The sequence below is a fragment of the Phyllostomus hastatus genome, unplaced genomic scaffold (assembly GCF_019186645.2).
Source record: "Phyllostomus hastatus isolate PE091 unplaced genomic scaffold, TTU_PhHast_1.1 phas_scaffold_78, whole genome shotgun sequence".
NCBI classification, from domain to species: Eukaryota; Metazoa; Chordata; class Mammalia; order Chiroptera; family Phyllostomidae; genus Phyllostomus; species Phyllostomus hastatus.
Genome location: NW_025334041.1, coordinates 104598561 through 104617431, shown reverse-complemented (window position 1 = coordinate 104617431; position 18871 = coordinate 104598561). Strand labels below are relative to the sequence as shown.

The following is an 18871-nucleotide window of genomic DNA, read 5'->3' as shown; positions in this document are numbered from 1 at the left end:
AGCCTTCCATTCAACTCAATTTCTGATGTTTTTGAGTGATGGTTGTTCTATATCTTAGCTGTAATTTTGATGTGGTTGTGCAAGGAGGTGAGCCATGTCTACCTACACTGCCATCCTGACTGAAAGAATCTAAAAATATATATATTTTTAAAGATTTCATTTATTTATTTTTAGAGAGGGAAGGGAGAGAGAAAGAGAGAGAGAGAAACATCAATGTGCGGTTGCTGGGGGCCATGGCCTGCAACCTAGGCATGTGCCCTGGCTGGGAATTGAACCTGTGATGCCTGGTTCGCAGCCCGCGCTCAATCCACTGAGCTACGCCAGCCAGGGCTAAAAATATATTTTTTAAGTGTTTAAAAAAAGAATTCATTTGAATTAAAAGGCAGATCACTGCAGGTGGGCCTGACTTAATCAGATGATCCCTTCAAAACCATCTAAAGTCAAGCAGTAGCAGCACAGGTGCTTCCCTGTTAGCCTTAAAGCAAACTGCCCTGTTGTGGAGACAGTCACTTACCAGGAAACACCAGGCAAACTCTAGGAGCTCTGGGCCTCAGTCCCAGTGCCATGGGCACTGAATTCTGCCAACAAGTAGTGAGCTTGGAAGAGGACTCCAGCTTCAAATGACATCACAGCCCTGGCTGACATCTTTAATCATCTTGAAACCTTGATAAAAGGAACCAGTCATGCTATGCCTGGACTCTTGATCCATGGAAACATATTAATGTAATATACAGTGGTAGAAATTAATATAGTTAGTAGAAAGTAACGAGCTTTAAAGACAATAGGAACAGCAGAAAGTTGTTAGACGGCAGAAATAAGGAGCAGTCATTACCCTTAGGGCTAAGATAGAGCACCCAAGGGAGACATCTCTACTGCCCCTGAGCCCTACACCCAAAGTTTGAGAGGCAGGCACGGTGGTTCTGCGAAGAGCAGAGAGGTTGCTGCCACATGGTACTGGCAGAACTTGAAAATCTGCCTTGTGGAACTTGATGAAAATCCTTCCTCTAGGACAGGAGTCATCAAACTACAGCTTACAGGCTGGCCCATCACCACCTGTTTTTATACGGCCCAGGGGCTAAGATTGGGTTTTGCATTTTTAGATGTTTATTTATTTTTAGAGAGGGGATGGAGGGAGAGGGAGAGAAACATTGAAGAGCCAGAGAAACATCAATGGGTTGCCTCTCACATGCCCCAAACTGGGGCCCTGGCCTGCATCCCAGGTATACGCCCTGAGTTTGAATCCAACCTGTGACTTTTCAGTTTGTGGTACAACGTCCATCCCACTAAGCCACACCAGTCTGGGTGGTTTTTTGCATTTTTAAATGGTTGGGGGGAAAAAGAATATTTTGCAATATGTGAAAATTGGATGGAATAAAAATTTCAGTGTCTATAAATAAAATTTTATTGTTTACACAAGGTGTGTGGCTTTTTCAAACTACAGTGGCAGAGTTGAGTAGTTGTGAGTGACCCATCAATGGCTGGCAAAAGCCTAAAACGTTTACTCTGGTCCTTTACCGAGAAGGTTTGCTGACCCATTCTCTAGGGTGCTGGGGGCTATTTATAGTGAGGTGTCGCACCAGACTCCAAAGGCTCTCTATAAAGCTGCCTTTCGTAGTTGGGGTGTGTGGCCGTAGCTCAGGGAGGCTGCTGGCTGCTGTCTGCTGTAGGAGCAGCATTGTGTTGGAGAAGCCACTGCTGCTCTAAGAGTCAGATGATGGGGAAGACCTGGGTCTGAGAGAGCTGGGCACTGGGGAAGCCAATGGAGCTGCCAGGGAACAATACTCTCCTCTTTGGTGTCTCTCCATCGCCCTCTACTGACAAAAGTTCCCTTTTTTTTTTTTTTTTTTTTTTTTTACAGAGTAGGCAGAAGGAGCACTTGGAGCTAACCTGTACAAGTGGCACACTTTTCAGCCCATTGCCCTCTAGTCCCTGTCCTACTCTTCTATCTCTTCTAAAGCTATTCTTGCTAAGGTCAACACTGACCTGTTAATTGCCAATGGCCTTTTCTCCCCAGTGTTTCACCGTTTGATCTTCCACACAGCTTATCACCATGTTAACTGCTCCATTCCCTACTCCAGTGTGTAGCTTACTAATTTCTTCTTTGGCTTCATGGGCATTAATCTCCCCTGGTTGTCTTCCTCTCCTACTGACTCTGAAATACTGATGTTCTCCGGATTTATCCTTCTGTTTTTCCTGCTTTTCCTTCCTGGAGGATTTTATCTGTTGTTCCCTTGCCTTAGTCACCTTCTAAGCCTAGATGATAATGCAAATACCATCTCCATTTCTGACCTTCATCCTTAGTTCTACAGGAAACTGTGTTTCACTTAACTAGCCTTTAATGATCTCACTATCTTCCTTCAAAAACCTAATTTGTCTCCTGTATTCCCAGAATCAGTTCATGACATCATCATGCACCAAGTCCCAAATTCTTTTCTGTCTCATACCTTTTCTTTTCCCTTAGTCATCGGGCCCTGTGATTCTCCCTCAGAAACAACGTTCCTCTAATCTGCCTTCTCTTACACATCTTCACTGGTCTCTTTGCTACCAATCTATTCTCTCTCTAGTATAAACCCCACATAGCTCTCAGAATCATTTGCCTAAAGTCAGTGATAGCATTTTATACAGAATGAAGTCTACTACTCTCACCTGCGAATGTGTGTGGGTGTACAAGGCTTTCACAGTCTGGCCCTAGAGTGAGTACTCTTTCCCCTTCTGGTTGCCCAGTATCCCATCCTCTCTTCGACTTGCCGAGACTTCTGTGTATGATATTGGTGAGAGATAGTACTCTGCTGCCTACTGCTCTCAGTAGCCAGGGGACAGGAACCTCCATGTAGGACTTGGAATCTTATGATTAAAAAGAAGGAAGAACAGCTGGGGCTCAGTGGTTGTGTGCCAGCCTGTGAATTAAAGGGTCACCAGTTCTATTCCCAGTCAAGGCACATGCCTAGAATGCAGGCCAGGTCCCCAGTGGGGAGCATGTGAGAGACAACCACACATTGATGCTTCTGTCCCTCTCATTCTCCCTCCCTTCCCCTTTCTAAAAAATAAACAAAATCTGAAAAAGAAGAAAGAAGAACAATTGAGGAAACACTCATGAGCACCAATGGGGTGAGACCAATGGCAGCTACAGGAGTGTTCCCAGGGTGGCATCCCAGCCCTGGGCTCCGATGGTGTCATCTAGCTATGGTTGCTCTGCGTGGCCTCCTTTGGTTCCTCCTTCCTCTTCACTATCACTACCTGGTTCCAGACTTTACCACTTGCCAAGATTAATGTAATTTCTAGCTTCCCTAATACCTAATACTATTCCCATCTCGAGCCTTTTTGTATACCATTCCCAGAACTAATATCTGATTACAATTGACTTTATTTCCCACTATACCCTCTACTTAATCAAGACCCAGCTTAAGATCCCTTTCTTCCACAAACCCTTTCTTAACACATCTCAGCTCTTTCTACTTCTTTCAACACAAAGGCAATCAGGATGTGCCACATCAAAACCTGCTGCTTTGGCATAAGCATTACTGTTTTTGAGCTGAAGGCAGCTGAGAATCAGCAGATGTAGGAACACTTCTCTACTTTCTCCTTAACTGTCTAAAAGCAGGGTAGAAATTTCCCTTTGTGGAGTTTCTTTTTGTACCCGGGAATGAAGAGCCACTTAGCACCAGAGATTAGAGTCCACACTGAGATGAGTTTGCATAAACAGATCTTAATAAAATAGCCCTTCTCTTCCATCAATTCTCCCATATATTCCTAACTGCTTCCTCACAATTTACCATTCCTTGAACCAAAAATCCTTTCTTTTTTTTTTTCACTGACATTTTAAAGCTCACAATTTGAAATAATTATGTTTAGATAAGGTCCTTTCTCATCATAAATTAAAAATCCTTTCTTTTAAAAAAAGATTTTATTTATTTCTTTTTAGAGAAAGGGAAGGAGAAAGAGAGAGAGAGACAACAGTGTGTGGTTGCCTCTTGCACACCCCCTATTGGGTATCTGGCCCACAACCCAGGCATGTGCCCTGACCAGAAATTGAACTGGTGACCCTTTGGTTTGCAGGCTGGAACCCAATCCACTGAGCCAAGCCAACCAGCGCTGCCAATGGCATTTTTCACAGAAATAGAACAAACAACTCTAAAATTTATGTAGAACCACAAAAGACTATGAATAGCCAAAGCAATTGAAAAAGAAGAACAAAGCTGGAGGCATCATGCTCCCTGGCTTCAAATTATGTTACAAAGTTATAGTAATCAAAATAGTATGGTATGGGAAAAAAAACAAACAAAAAATCAGATACATAGATCAATGGAACAGAATAGAGAGCCTGGAAATAAATTAAAAAATTAGTGACTATCTTCAGATCCTTTGCCGATTTTTATTTTTTAATTTTAGCACGTTACTTAGAACTGATTTAAAAAAATTTTTTTTTAGCCCTGGCTGGTGTAGCTCAGTGGATTGAGTGCGGGCTGCGAACCAAAGGGTCACCAGTTCAATTCCCAGTCAGGGCACATGCCTGGGTTTTGGGCCAGGTCCCCAGTAGGGGGGCACGCAAGCGACAACCACACATTGGTGTTTCTCTCCCACTCTTTCTCCTTCCCTTTCCCTCTCTCTAAAAGTAAATAAATCTTTTTAAAAATGTTATTTTTTTATTCTATTACAGTTGTCCCAATTTTTCCTCCTTTGTCCCCTTCCCACAGTCAATCCCCATACTGTTGTTCATGTCCATAGTGATGTATACATGTTGTCTAATTCCTTCACCTTCTTTCAACTAGTCCCACCCTCCCCACTACCCTCTTAAAGCTATCTGTCTGTCCCTTGTTTCTGTGCCTCTTCCTTTGCTCATTTTTGGGTTATCTTTCTCTCATTGAGATGTAAGATTTCTTAATATATATTCTCATACAAATCCCTTATCAGATATGTGATTCACAAATATTTTCTCAGAAGAACATACAGAGTGCATGAAAAATTTCTCAATGTCATAAGCCATTAGAGCAAAGCAAATCAAAATCACAACGAGATACCATTTACACCCAATGAGATGGCTATAATGAAAAAGACCGTAATGTCCTTTAAAAAAAAGATTTTATGTATTTATTTTTAGAGAGAGAGGGGAAGGGAGGGAGAAAGAGAGGGAGAGAAACATCAATGTGTGTTTGCCTCTCATGTACCCCTTACTGGGGACCTGGCCTGCAACCCAGGCATGTGCCCTGACTGGGAATTGAACTGGTGACCCTTTGTTTCACAGGCTGGTGCTCAATCCACTGAGCCACATCAGCTGGGGCCAGTAATGTCTTTTTGATGTGAAAAAGTTAGAACCTTCATTCATTGCTGGTAAGAATGGAAAATGCTGCAGCCATTTTGGAAAACAGTTTGGCAGTTCTTCAAAATGTTAACAATAGTATGTTAAACATATGGATTATAGTCAAATGTAAAGATTACAGTTAAACATATTAAAGTTTAACCCAGAAACTTCTCTTCAAGGTATGTATGTATCCAGGAGAAATAAACACATACATCCATATAAAAAATTTCACACAAACATTTACAGTATTTTTCATGATGGCCCAAATGTTGAAACCACACAAATGCCCACCAACTGATGGGTGGAGAAATAACATACACACCCACATTATGAAATATCATTTGGTGATAGGAAGGAATGAAGTGCTGTTACATATAATTACAGGGATGAACTTTAAAAACATATGCTAAGTGAAAGAAGCCAGTTGCTAAAGAGCCTATTTTATATGGTTCCATTTATATAGAATGTCCAGAAGAGGCAAATCTATAGAGACAGAAAGTTGATTAGTGGCTGACAGGAGCTTGGGGTAGGGAGTGTATTCCAAATGGGGAGTGACTGCTCATGGGGACGAAGCTTCTTCTGGAGTGACAAAGTGTACTAAAATTAGATTGTGGCCATGGTTATACAATCCTGTTAATAGACCTAAAAATATTAAATTTCATACAAATTTAAATGGGCAAATTATACAGAATCTGATTATATTTCCACAGCATTGTTTTACAAGTGTATTACTTAATACTCAACTCCAAAAGGCCTTCTTTCTCTGAAACTGCAGCTTCTGAGGCAGTTGACAGTGCCTTATTCAAAGCATATCCCTTTGTAAATCTTATTACAAAGATTTGGGAAACTAGAGTGGTAGCAAAACCAGTGCTGAATATGCATTCGTCATATAAAATTGAATTAACAATCATAATTTTAGATTTAGTTAAAGCACTTCAAAATTCACTAAATACCATCCTAGATTTAGTTGGCTTAAAATCTTAATTATTATTTCTTTCAAGAGTCTCTTTGGTAGGTGGATGGACTGTTTTGTCCAATACTTATTCTGATTATAAAAAAGTAACAGTCATTATTGTGAATTTGGAAAATATAGTAGAAAATTAAAAACAACCATGTTGGGCCCCGATCAGGTGGATCAGTTGATTGGGTGCCATCCTGAAAAGTGAGAGGTCGTGGGTTTGATTCTCAGTCAGGACACGTGCCTGGTGGTGCAGGTTCGGTCCTCTCTCGAGGGGCATTCAAGAGGCAACCAACTGATGTTTCTCTCTCACATCAATGTTTCTCTCCCTCTTTTTCTCCTCCCTCCTTCCCCTCTCTCTAAAAGTAAATAAAATCTGAAAAAAACCCACAAAACACATATTGGATAAATATTTTATTGCCCCCTATCAATCATGTCATGTCTTCCAGGTATATTTTTGCAAAATTACTCTTACCAGTTATTTTTAGAAATTCAGTTTCTCATGTGGGATGGAAAAACATAGGAAATTTCTATAAGGTATGACTATTTGACATTAACTTTTGGAATTTAACAAAAGAGAAAACCACAGGCACAAAATAGAGTCACTTATGCTGAACCCATGACACCGAACCTACACTTCTTCCTGTTCTGCAGTTTTGTCCTTTTCCAGGAATGTAATCTCATCAGTCAGTCTGGAATATTCTGGTCAACACCAATGAGTTAATCTGTCACTTGAGCCAGTTCCATTCCCACCAATGGAAGCAGAGGTAATTTGCATGATAGACAGGAGTTGAGATAGAAAGGGGTGTAAGGGGGATAAATGGTAATGGAAAAATACAATAAAAAATAAACTATTAGAAAAAAATTAAAAGACCAGGCTTTTCCCTAAATTTAAGTAACCTTGCCTGAAATGATCCTTTCTTTTCTTTTGCTAATACCTTTCTTGTGCTACCCTTCTCTGCCTATAAAAAACCTTCCACGGGCTGCAAACCAAAGCATGGCAGGTTCAAGTCCCAGTCAGGACACATGCCTGGGTTGCAGGTCACGGCCCCTAGAAACCGCACATTGATGTTTCTCTCTCTCTCTCTCTCTTTCTCCCTCCCTTCCCTCTCTGAAAGTAAATAAATAAAAATCTTAAAAAAACAAACAAACAAACAAAAAAACCTTCCATATTGTGTGGCTTGTCAGAGTACCTCTTGGCTTGCTAGATGAGATGCTCCCCAATTCATGAATTTCTCAGTAAAGCCAGTTAGATCTTCAAGTGTACTCTACTGAATTTTTGTTAACATCATGTACACTTATTTAATCCATGCGCATGAATTAAAAAGAAGTTAAAACAACCCCTCAAATTGATTACAAGCATATGTCAAACTTTTATTTTAAATTTGTTTCCAAGCAGGTTGATTTAAAGGTCCCTCTTTTCCAGGGCATTTTGTAGGAAGAAAGCATGTTAGAATCATTGTTATTAGTTTGGATACGAAGTAAAGAATGTCTGGAATCATTAGTTATCTTCGAAGTCTGATTAATGGTCATTGTCCTCTGCCAAGACTGATAGTCTTCTAGATGAATTTTCTGTACGTTATGCCCATTAAAATCTATCATAAATGATAACTTCCCCAAATGAGCAGCTAATAACATCAGACTACAAAGCTCAGGTTTGAAACACATTTTCTTTCTCAGTACCAAAGGATATACAGAAAGAGCTCCCATTCTTGCTGGTGGCTCTAGTACTGCTGTCTAGGAGCAACCACCGAACAGTTACTGGTTTCTTGCAGTAGGCTCACACCTGGGACCCATCTCCATCAGCAGTGGGCTATGACCCTAAATTGTACAAATATTCTAAAGTGGGGATGCAGTGTCTAGCTCATAACCTGAAGTAGATTTTTTTCCTTGTTTATCTTTAAATTTCAGAGTAGAATCCACTGCCCTCACCTACCTTAACATAAATGTCCTCACATAAGGCCCTCATCTCCCACCCTATAAACCCTTTCTTAACTTGCCTTGAGAAGTTTTGTTTTGCTATTTTTTTTTACTTTATTTTCAGAGAGAGGGGAAGGGAGGGAGAAAGAGGAGAGAAACATTGATTGGTCGCCTCTCTCACACCCCCAACTGGGGAACTGGCTTGCAACCCTGGCATGTGCCCTGGCTGGAAATCGAACCAGCAACCTTTTGGTTTGCAGGACAAGGCTCAGTCCACTGAGCCACAGCAGCCAGGATGAGGAGTTTGTTTTGACATTCCCTGTAGCCCTTCACTTTACTTTGAATTGCCCTCTAAGATCAGGACAAGTGTGGGCATCCTTTTTATTTTTAGAATAGACTCAGTTGATAAATAAATACTAAATAGATATAGTCTGGGTGGGGGTAAGTGTGATGGTAAACAAGTAAAGGCTGTTTACAAAATATTAAAAAATACTTTTTTAAAAAATCCTCACTTGAGGACATCTTCTTTTCTTGCCTTTAGAGAGAGAGGAAGGGAGAGAGATAAACACTGCTGTGACAGAGAAACATCCATGTGTTGCCATGTGGTACACACCCTGACCAGTGATTGAACCCGCAACCTGGGTATGTGCCCTGACTGGGAATCAAACCTGCCACCATTTGGTTTATGGGATGACACTCCAGGCAACTGAGCTACACCAGTCAGGGCAAAAAATACTTTCAAAGCTATATTATCTCATTGGATCCCCACGTGAACCCTAGAGGTAGATACTCTTCTTATAATGCTGCCTGCCTCTGAACTCACTATTTTAGAAAGGGGAAGTGATGGGATGACACTCAAGCTTAGGTTATCATGTAGAAGCAGTTATTGTGACGTACAGCTCATTCAGTTACATCCATTTCTTTCATACCTAATATGTGCCAGGCCTTATGGCACACAGATGGTTAAGCATACAGGATCTGGAACAAGACTGAACTCTAGCTCTGTCACTTACTCGCTCTGTGATTTAGGCATCTCCAAGTTTTAGTTTTTTATTGTAAAAAAAGGAAAGTTCCTAACACTTAGAGTTGCAAAAATTTGTTAGGTAGGATAAACAGTAAACCAAAGCAGGGAGGAGGACAGAGACCTGTCTGACTCACTAACTCAGCAGTCCTGAGCCTGGTCTGGTAAGATTGCCAGGTGTTCCAACATCACAAGAAACACGATGAGAGAAGTCCTTGAAATTCTTTATGCATTGTTTCCACTATCTAGGAGAAAGCCTTTGAAACTGTGTATTCATCCCAAGGTCTAGAAGGGGGAAGAAGAAGAGGTTCACAGAGCCCAAAGTAAAAGCCCATAAAACAACTTTGGTTTATTGCCTGCCTGTTTTACAAGGGGGTCCCTAATGCTTACAGAAAGAGCCTGTAAATAACTTTTAGGTAACTGCATCAACTCTAATTAACTGCCTCCTGTCACGTATTTGTTTTATGAGATGACCAAATGTGGTCTGGGGCAAGATAAGAATTCTGGATTAACAGCCTTCCACACATACCTACGTTTAGGTGATCAAATCTTTCCCAGGGGAAGCTGGCAACACCTTTTACCCACCAATCAATATGTAACTCTCTCACCCCTCCTGCCAACTACATATGTATCCTCAGAACAAAGGACCTGATGCTCTTGCCTTGCCCTTTACCTATGCCTTTCTCCCCATCCCCCAGTCTTTTCCCATGAGAACGTATCATTAATAAACTTTGCTTCCATGCTAATAGACTTGCTGATTATAATTCTTTACTGCCTCAGCAAGAAGAACCAAGTTTTTCCCACAACAGATAAACACAGAAAACATATGAAAATAAAGAAAATATCCAGGAGTCAATAAATGCTGATGAACATTACCCATTATTATCAATTACAAATAGACAAAAATACCCATCCCTGTCCTTCCCAAGACAGACAGGTGAACAGATACTTCTAAAATAATGCAGCAAGACATATAAAGTGAAACCTCAGAAGATAATGCAACTAATTACACTGTGGGAGACTGGGCAGCTTTCTCTGAGGAGACCTTTGAGCAGAGGACTGAAGGACGACTAGGAGTTTGTTACACAAAATGCCTGTAAGGGCTAGGAAGGGCTGTTCCAGAGCAGAGAGACAATTTTGTGTTGAAGTCACAAGTGTTAAGAGGAAAGGGGAAGTTTATTGTCCTCCTAGATCATAGGATTTGGGTGAGAAGAGGGGGCAGGGCTGGATGTAGCATTGCTGAGTAGTCAACAGTCAGGTGATCCAAACTCTGCTTTCTGCCTCAGAAGGTATTTGAATTTTAAACTGTGTGCCAGTGATTTCTAAACTGAGCTGATTATCAGGTATATCTAGGGAGCTTTTTGAAAGATCCCAAGACCCTACCTTCAGAAATTCCAACCCTTGAATGCAGGTGAGGGCCAGGAATTAGTTTGAAAAGCCCCTGGGGTCATTCTGCTTGTTGAATTAGGGTTTGGGGCAGCTTCATTAGAAGGGTTAGCCAGACAGGAGTGTACAATACTTGTCTAAGGCAGGTAACCGTGCAAGACCTCCTTTGGGTCTTTGATTAACATTTCAAAAATTTCAACCCTATATATATTTTATTTTTTTTATTTTACTTAAACGCATATCTTTTAACATACCATTTAGTTTACTTACTATATAGTTGAACCATTCATTAGAATGTAAGGTTAACAAAGGCAGTGTTTTCTGTTTGTTTTTTTAACTAGTGATCCTTAGATCCTAGAAGAGTCTGGCATACAGGAGGTTATGTAAACATTTTGTAATGAATTAAGAAGTGGACTAAACGAGAAGTAATTTAGCTAGTAAAAAGCAGTTAGGAGGTTGTAGAGAATAAACCTTGATGTTAGCAGTTTGCTTAAAAAAGGAAGAGAGGCAGAAAAGAGAAGTGTGTGTTCAGATTTTAAAAACTACTGGGAATAAGAGTGGAAAGCTAGCTTTCCCCTGTTTTCAAGTTTCTTTCTGGTTCCATTCCCCCGCTTCCGGGTCTGTAATAAATGCAAAACCTGCCTTAACGTCCCGCCTGATCGCTTCCACTGATGGATGCCCACCCTTCCGAATCCCAGCCGTACAATCCAGAAAACCAGAACTAAGTCATTTTCACGAGACGAGCCAGCCAAGGTATGCGCGCGACCTGGCTCAAGCATGCGCAGTAGACAGTCGTCCGCGGGCGCGGGAAGATGGGCCGCGTCCGTTTATGATTGGTTACGACAGCGGACTCCCACCTACAGAAACGCAGCGCTGGATGCTGATTGGGCGGGCTGCAGAGGCCGGACGCCGCACAGGGGTCGTGGAGGGGAGGCGGGAAACAACTTAGGGGGTGTGGGGTCGTGCAGTTCCCTTAAGCCAGTCTGTGGAGAGGTTCCGAAATGGCGGTGCAGCCGAAGGAGACGCTGCAGCTGGATAGCGTGGCCGAGTTTGGCTTCGTGCGCTTCTTCCAGAGCATGCCGGAGAAGCCGACCACCACAGTGCGCCTCTTCGACCGGGGCGACTTCTATACGGCGCACCGCGAGGATGCATTGCTGGCCGCCCGGGAGGTGTTCAAGACCCAGGGCGTGATCAAGTACATGGGGCCGGCGGGTGAGGATCGGGAAGGAGTGGGCTTCTCTCAGGAAGTGGGCGGCTAGCAGGCTTGGTCGGAGGGAAGCTGGGTGGGGATGTGTGTGCCCTGAGGGAAATTGTGCTTTCTCTGGCCCCCGCCAGGCCAGGTGGGGTGCCACCTCCCGCTCCGGTCCTGCCTCCGAAGCTGAACTGATAACGAACGCGTAGGGAGCGTTCCTACGTCGTGCGAGGCGTTTTAATACATTGTTCAGTTTAACCGTAGTCGCGTTGGTCTCTGCTCTACGGCCCCGCCTGGGCCCCGTGAATCTCATCAAAAACCAAATCTTTTTATTACAAATGCCAGTTCAGAAGTGATACTTAGAATAGAAGGGGTTTTGGGAAACCACTTTATGTCAACATTATTATTTTGCTCACATTCGATTTATATCGCTGGGCCAGCACGGGGATCTGTAGACTGTTGAGAAGCAGTGTCGCCCGCCAGGTGGTCAGGACCTCGTACTCTGGAGCCAGATCGCCTGGATTAAAGTTGCAGCTCCTCCATTTAGCAGCTGTGTGCGTTTGTGCCTCAACTCGCCATTCAAGTGCTCTCTGTAACTCGGCCCCATCTCTCCAGCGTCATCATCACTCCGTGGAAAGCTACATACTTGTCACCCTTTGTGGGCTTTGTGTTTTATGTTGATCTCTTTCCTCCCTGGCTCCATTGTGAGAGTGGAAAGAGCATTCTAGGGGGAGTAAGGAGTTGTGGGTTTCTCCTGTCTTTGCCCCATGTAACTTGGATGTCACTGACAAAAGATGTTTCATTCATTAGGTAGGAACTGATTTGAGTGCTGGTGTGTCAGCCAGGGTTATGGACACTGGGAGCAGTAGATGAAAAGGCAATATCCCTACCTTCCCAGAGCTCACTGTAGTTAAGAGCAAGGCATAAATAATTAGATTCAAGGTGACAACTGGATTTACATGCTCTGGAATAAGTTGTTGAAGAGGCATAAGAGGCAAGATTATGAAAAGCTGGAGACATCAGGAGAGGCATTGTGTGACAGGCTACATTTCACTGGAGTCTTAAAGAACAAGGAGTTTGCTGGGGAGAGGGCCTGAAAAGAGGTGGATTGGTATTGCTGAAGCAGAACACGATGAGTGAGGAGAGTGGCTCAGATAGGTGGGGTCAGAAGATGAAAGACTTTTTATGTTGTGCCAAGAGATGTTGGAATTTTATGTTGTAGGCAGTGAGAGGTTTGAAAACTCAATTTAAGAAAAGACAAGGTGGCGTATTGGATCATTTCCACTGTAGTGTGGAGGATGAGGCAGAAGGGGCAAAAATAGAGAGGTCTAGGGACCAGTAAGACCAGCCAGAGCTTGTGTTATGGGTGGCTTCATAGTTATTGACCATCTAAATTGCTTTCCTAATTTAAAGTAATTGTATAACTTCTGTTATTTCAGGCTAGTACTCTTACCTTTATATTACATGGTTTAGAATAGTTTAAGCATTTAAAATATGTGAAGTTCTAACTTGTATGTTAGATAAATTGGATGACTGGTTTTCTAAATACCTGTTAATAATCCAAATAGTTCTATGTTTCTGTCTAATTTAGATTGTGAATGGAATAATGGATAGATCCTAAGCATTATATCCATTTACTGGGAAGGAAGTTTAGTGTGAACATCCAGATATTTTTGATGTTGGAGTTTAGATTTAAAAAAAATTTTTTTTAATGTTTATTTTTAGACAGGGGAAGGGAGGGAGAAAGAGAGGAAGAGAAATAAAATGTGTGGTTGCCTTTTGTGTGCCCCCTACTGGGGACCTGGCCCACAACCTAGTCATGTGCCCTGACTGGGAATATAGAACCGAGTGACCCTTTGGTTCGCAGGCTGGTGCTGAATCCACTGGGCCACACCCTCCAGGGCTAGATTTAAAAAACAAAAACAAAAACACAGAGTTGTTACTTTTGTTGCCTGTGAAAGTTAAAAAGTTGGGTTTTACCAGGGACATTTCTAAAACTAGAATAACCTAGACGGACACCTCGTCTTAATCCAATTGAGAATGTGGTCAAAGGTGATTAGAAGTGAATGTTAGTTATTCCCAAGGTTCTGTTTCTTAATTAGAGGTTTATGCCATAGGTAAAAGATTGTTATAATATTTATTTGAGTAGGTTAATAAGAGTTCTAAAAAATGGATAATTTAGTAGAAATTGGCTGAAGTGGCCAAAAAAGGAAAGGCTCAAAAACAAAAAGTATCTTGGATCTCAAAAGCTGATGTTTTGCAGTTTTTACTGTCCAAGGGGAAGTGTGATGGAGGATATTTTCTATAATGTATGTTGATGTAAGGCTGCCAAACTTACTTGTTTGTTGGAAGGAATTTTTCATTTTATTTTAATATGCCACCTGAGTAAAGGGTTAACAAAATCTTTTCCTTTGCTGCTTTGGAAATCTGATAAGACTAAGAATGTTAGCTATGTTTCCAGGCAGCATTGCTGATTGCAAAAATGACCCCAGATCAAACCTGGTGAGGATCCCTTGCACTCCTACTCCTAGTCTTGACACATTTGTTATAACAGGCTTGTTGAGCTATCATTCACACACAATATGATTTACCTGCTTAAAGCATAGAATGGGGAAAAGGTAGATTTGCTGTTGTGAGTATGTGAGACACCTAGTTTATTCTTGTATTCTTTTTACTTATTGTATTGTTTGCCATATGAACAACTGTAAACCCACTTTTGCTCCACCCTTTCAGTGGTTTTTAGTATATTCACAACATGAAGCAACCATAACACAACAAATTATAGAACATTTCATCACCCCCCAAAAGAAATACTGTATCCATTAGCATTTACTTCCCTTTCTTTACAATCCTTCCAACCGTCAGGTAACCACTAATCTAGTTTCCACGGCTAGATTTGGTGTCTACAGGGGATTGGTTCCAGGACCTTCTCCCAGACCAAAATCCAGATGCTCAAGTCCCTTACATAAATTGGCATAGTACTACTCATAAATAGCCCTGGTACATCCACCCTTATACTTTAAATCATCTCTAGATTACTTATCTAATACAATGTAAATGCTATGTAAATAGCTATACTGTATTGTTTAGGAAATAATGACAAGGAAAAAAGTCTGCATATGTTCAACGCAGATATAACTGCCATGGAGGTAACCACATAGTAAACATTAGCAACAATATCATTTCTACCCTGAATATTTTCCATCTGAGGTTGGTTAAATCTGAGGATACAGAACCATAGATAACAGAGGACTGACTATAAGTGGAATCATACAATAGGTGGTCTTTGTGACTGGCTTCTTTCTTTTAACAATATTTGCAGGGTTCATCAGGGTTGTCAGTACTTCATTCCTTTTTATTGCCAAATATTCCATTGTATGGATATACCATATTTTGTTTATCAGTTGATGATATGGGGATTATTTTTGAACCTATACTTTTTAAAAAACAGGCAGTAAACTTTAAAAAAAGGTTTATTTTTAGAGAAAGGGATAAGGAGAGAGAAAGAGAGGTGGAGAAACACCTATGTGAGAGAGAAACATTAGCCTGTTGCCTTTGATCTGTTGCCTCTTGGACTCCCCCCAGCAGGGGACCAAGCCTGCAACCCAGGCATGTGCCCTGATGGGGAATCCAACTGGCAGCATTTCGCTTTGTGGGAGGGTAGAGAAAGTAGAGGAGGCCTTGGAAAAGAGGGAAATCACCTCATTTATAGCCTTTTATCCTCACCCACTGTTAAGACATCACCACAATTGTGAACCTCTGTTCTGTTCAATGTGTCAGTAAAAAGGCTGAACTATTGCTCTGTATACTTTCACTCAGGGCCAGGCTGTTAATACTGATGTGCAAAGTAGTCAGGTGTACAAATAGGGAGTGGTGGGGCTTGAAGATCTGAGAGGGCCTGTTCATCCTGTGATAAGCATTCACATTCAAATGTTTTTTAAAAACTTTGTTGGCTAGACAATTCTGCTGGTTTATCCCGCTGAACCAATTTAAGTGAGAACTGTTTTAAGAGTTATGTCAGATCAGTGTGTTTTTCCCCTCTCCCCAGAATTGCTCTTGCTGGGTTGCCCCTGATGTTTTGCCCTCTAAAGTGAAGGATGATAGGAAAAACAATGTTTTGAAACTCACTGCCATGTATCACTGGAAGTTGCTGACTATATTTATAATGGCACTCATAAGTATTTCTGGGAGAAAGTCCTCTCTGATTTTGTGCTAACTCTGGTTCAGTATTTTTCTTGAGCAAGTTTTTTTTTTCTTTTTGATGATGATATTTCATCATAGAAATAATATTATTTCTGGGATATTCAACTAGGTGGGCTGATAGGGTTTGCCAATAATTCTCGTTTGCCCCGGGGTTCAGGGAGTCCTGGGATGCTGGGCTTTCAATACTAAAACTGGCAAAGTCTTGGGCAAACCAGCATGGTCATCCTGTGTGCTAGGCAAAAAAAGGGAAGAATTTATTTACTTACTATTTTTTAAAGATATATATGGATTTTTAGAGAGAAGGGAAGGGAGGGAGAGAAGCATCAATGTGTGAGAGATACGTCTATCAGCTGCCTCTTCCTTGCTCCCAACTGGGGACCTAGACTGCAGCTCACAACCCAGGTGTGTGCCCTGACTGGGAATCATTCGGCGACCTTTGGGTTCCCAGGCCAGCACTCAGTCCACTGAGCCACACCAGTCAGGGCAAAAAAAAAGGGGGGGGACATTTAAATGGGGTCTACCATTTCACATTGAGGTTCTGATCTTGAGTGTTGGGAGCTGTGTCTGCTGCAGCCTGGATAGGCCTTAATCCTGCATGTCCTGTGAGAATGTTAGTACATGCCTTGCTGAATGAGACTCTCAGGTAAACATCATTTTCATTCAACTTGCTTTTTTTCTTTTTTCAACTTTTTAAATGTGAGCAAAAAATAGAACAGCTATTCAGGACTTAGGAAAAATGTGGCCCTGTTTAATTTACCAAATTGAAAACTGATATTTTGATAAAGTTTTAATTAATTGCCTATAACTTAAAAATTGGGAGACCTCATGTAAAAAATGGATTTTGAGTTTATTTTGGAAAAATCTACATAGTTACAAACTCTGGGCAAAAATATCCCTGCACCTCAGCAGCGGGCTGGAGCTGAGTAGCTGCTCCCTCTGACCTAAGCAGTCTAAATTCCTTCTTTATCTGATGCTTTGCTCATTTTGTCAGTTTCCACCATTCCATTATGGTCTCTTATGAAGCCATGTGTCATCTGTCAGTTCTGTTGTAATTCTTCCTTTGGATTCCTTTGCTTATTTGTTAACCTGCCTGGTCCCTGTAGATATTTGTTTGCCAGTTCTGTGCTAGATCATAAGAAATAACCTGAAGCAAGATTTGAGCCAGTTTTCAGGGTATCTGTGACAGTGGGGATTCCTGTCTAATACTTATAACTAATTGATACTCCAAGTATCAGCTGTGTCTCAAGTGCTGTACAAAACAAATCTTAAGCCCTAGCCCTGGCCGGCCTGGCTAAGTTGGTTGGGTGTTGAGGGGTCACTGGTTTGATTGCAGGTCAGGGCACATGCCTGCGTTGAGGGTTCGGTCCAGATCGGAGCACATGCACATACAAGAGGCAACTGGTCGATGTTTCAGTCTCACATTGATGTTTTTTTCCCTATTTCTCCCTCCCTTCCTCTCTCTAGAAACAAATAAATAAATTTTTAAAAACATCTAAATCAAAATTAATCTTTATGCTGATTTGTATTTGATATGTGTACTTGGCACAGTCTACTGTTAAATTTAGGTTAAATTTTTCATAAGTTCCAGAATTGTCAGAATAATATACAAGTATATTCTGAATTGCCAGCAAGTGAATAATTGGCATTACTTATATGAAAATTGAGTTTTGATTCAATTTGGTAGTTTGGGTGATTTTATTTTTGAAAAGAAATTGGTACTTGCAAATCACAACCAAGCTGAGACACTATTTTTCAACTAAGGTGTGTTCTCAGCCTTGACAATATTGATATTTTGGACTGATTAATTTGTTGTTGCCAGGGGCTGTCCTTTGCATGTTTCACAGCACGCTGCCTCTGCCCAGACATTGCCAGTTGTCTGCTAGGGGAGCAAGATCACCCCCTGTTGAGGATCAGTGATCTAAGATGAAGACTAGAAAGCTTGAAAACTGTTGAATGGGTGGGGTGGGGGGAAGTATATGCATTTATACATTATGGATGGTGGTGTAAATTGGCACAGCCAACCAGGGAGATAGTCTGGTGATGTTTATCAAAATCCCACATATCCTTTGATAAAAACCCAGTTTTAAGACTTTATATCACAGATATCCTTACATGTTTGGAGAGTGAAGCACAAAGCTGTTCATGTAGCATTGTTATAACAGAGGCTGAAGATGTAGGTATATCTGTCCAGCAGTGAGAGACACTAAATTAGAGAGCGTCCTAAGAGTCACTGGATGGTTTGCAGCTCTAAACTGAAAGAAGCTGATGGAACAATCTTCAAAATATATTAAAGTTAAAAACAACACCAAGATGCAGAATATTGTGTGTAATAAGCAGCTGTGTAAAAGGAAAAGGGTAACGCTTTATTCATATTTGCTGTGTGCACATAGACTATGTTTCGGAATATGTCTTATGTACTGATAACACCGTGATGGTGAACCAGATGTGTAAGAGACAGTGTTGAAAGGAAACTTTGCTGTACCTTTTGAACCTTTGAATTTTTAGCTATGTGAATATACTATCTAGAACATTTTGCAATTAGTAATGACTAACTCATTTTTATGGACCTTTTGAAAAAAAGGCCAAAAAGTTCATTTATCGTTTTTCCCTAAGATGGCTCTAGTAGTGCTTAGTTGTCTTTAACTTCATTTGAAACAATTTTGTTAGATTGTATTGTGACAGCTGTCATATCAGCGTGCAATAAAAAAAAAAACTTATCAAAACTGGTGAATTTTTGTGTTGCCATTTTAATGCTTTATTATTTCAAGAACTGTAAAAATGCAACTGAAACACAGATTTGTGCAGTCTGTGGAGAAGGTGCTGTGACTGATGGAACTTATCATAAGTGGTTTGGGAAGTTTTGTGCTGAGATTTCTCTATGGTTGGGTAGAC

General features: G+C 41.2%; 1 protein-coding gene and 1 non-coding gene across 2 annotated transcripts in view; one reads left to right on the top strand and one right to left on the bottom strand.

Moving 5' to 3' along the window:
- Positions 1-3804: 3804 nt before the first annotated feature.
- Positions 3805-3877, bottom strand: LOC123812294. Its single transcript, XR_006784569.1, has one exon. It is a non-coding gene; the product is annotated as a small nucleolar RNA SNORD107 (small nucleolar RNA).
- Positions 3878-11483: 7606 nt separating this feature from the next.
- Positions 11484-18871, top strand: part of MSH2 (mutS homolog 2) — a 58166-nt gene continuing 50778 nt past the window's right edge. Inside the window, exon 1 of the mRNA XM_045827704.1 lies at positions 11484-11796. Within this exon, the coding sequence (XP_045683660.1) occupies positions 11586-11796 (211 nt within the window). The 5' untranslated portion in view covers positions 11484-11585. The remainder of the gene's footprint in view (positions 11797-18871) is intronic.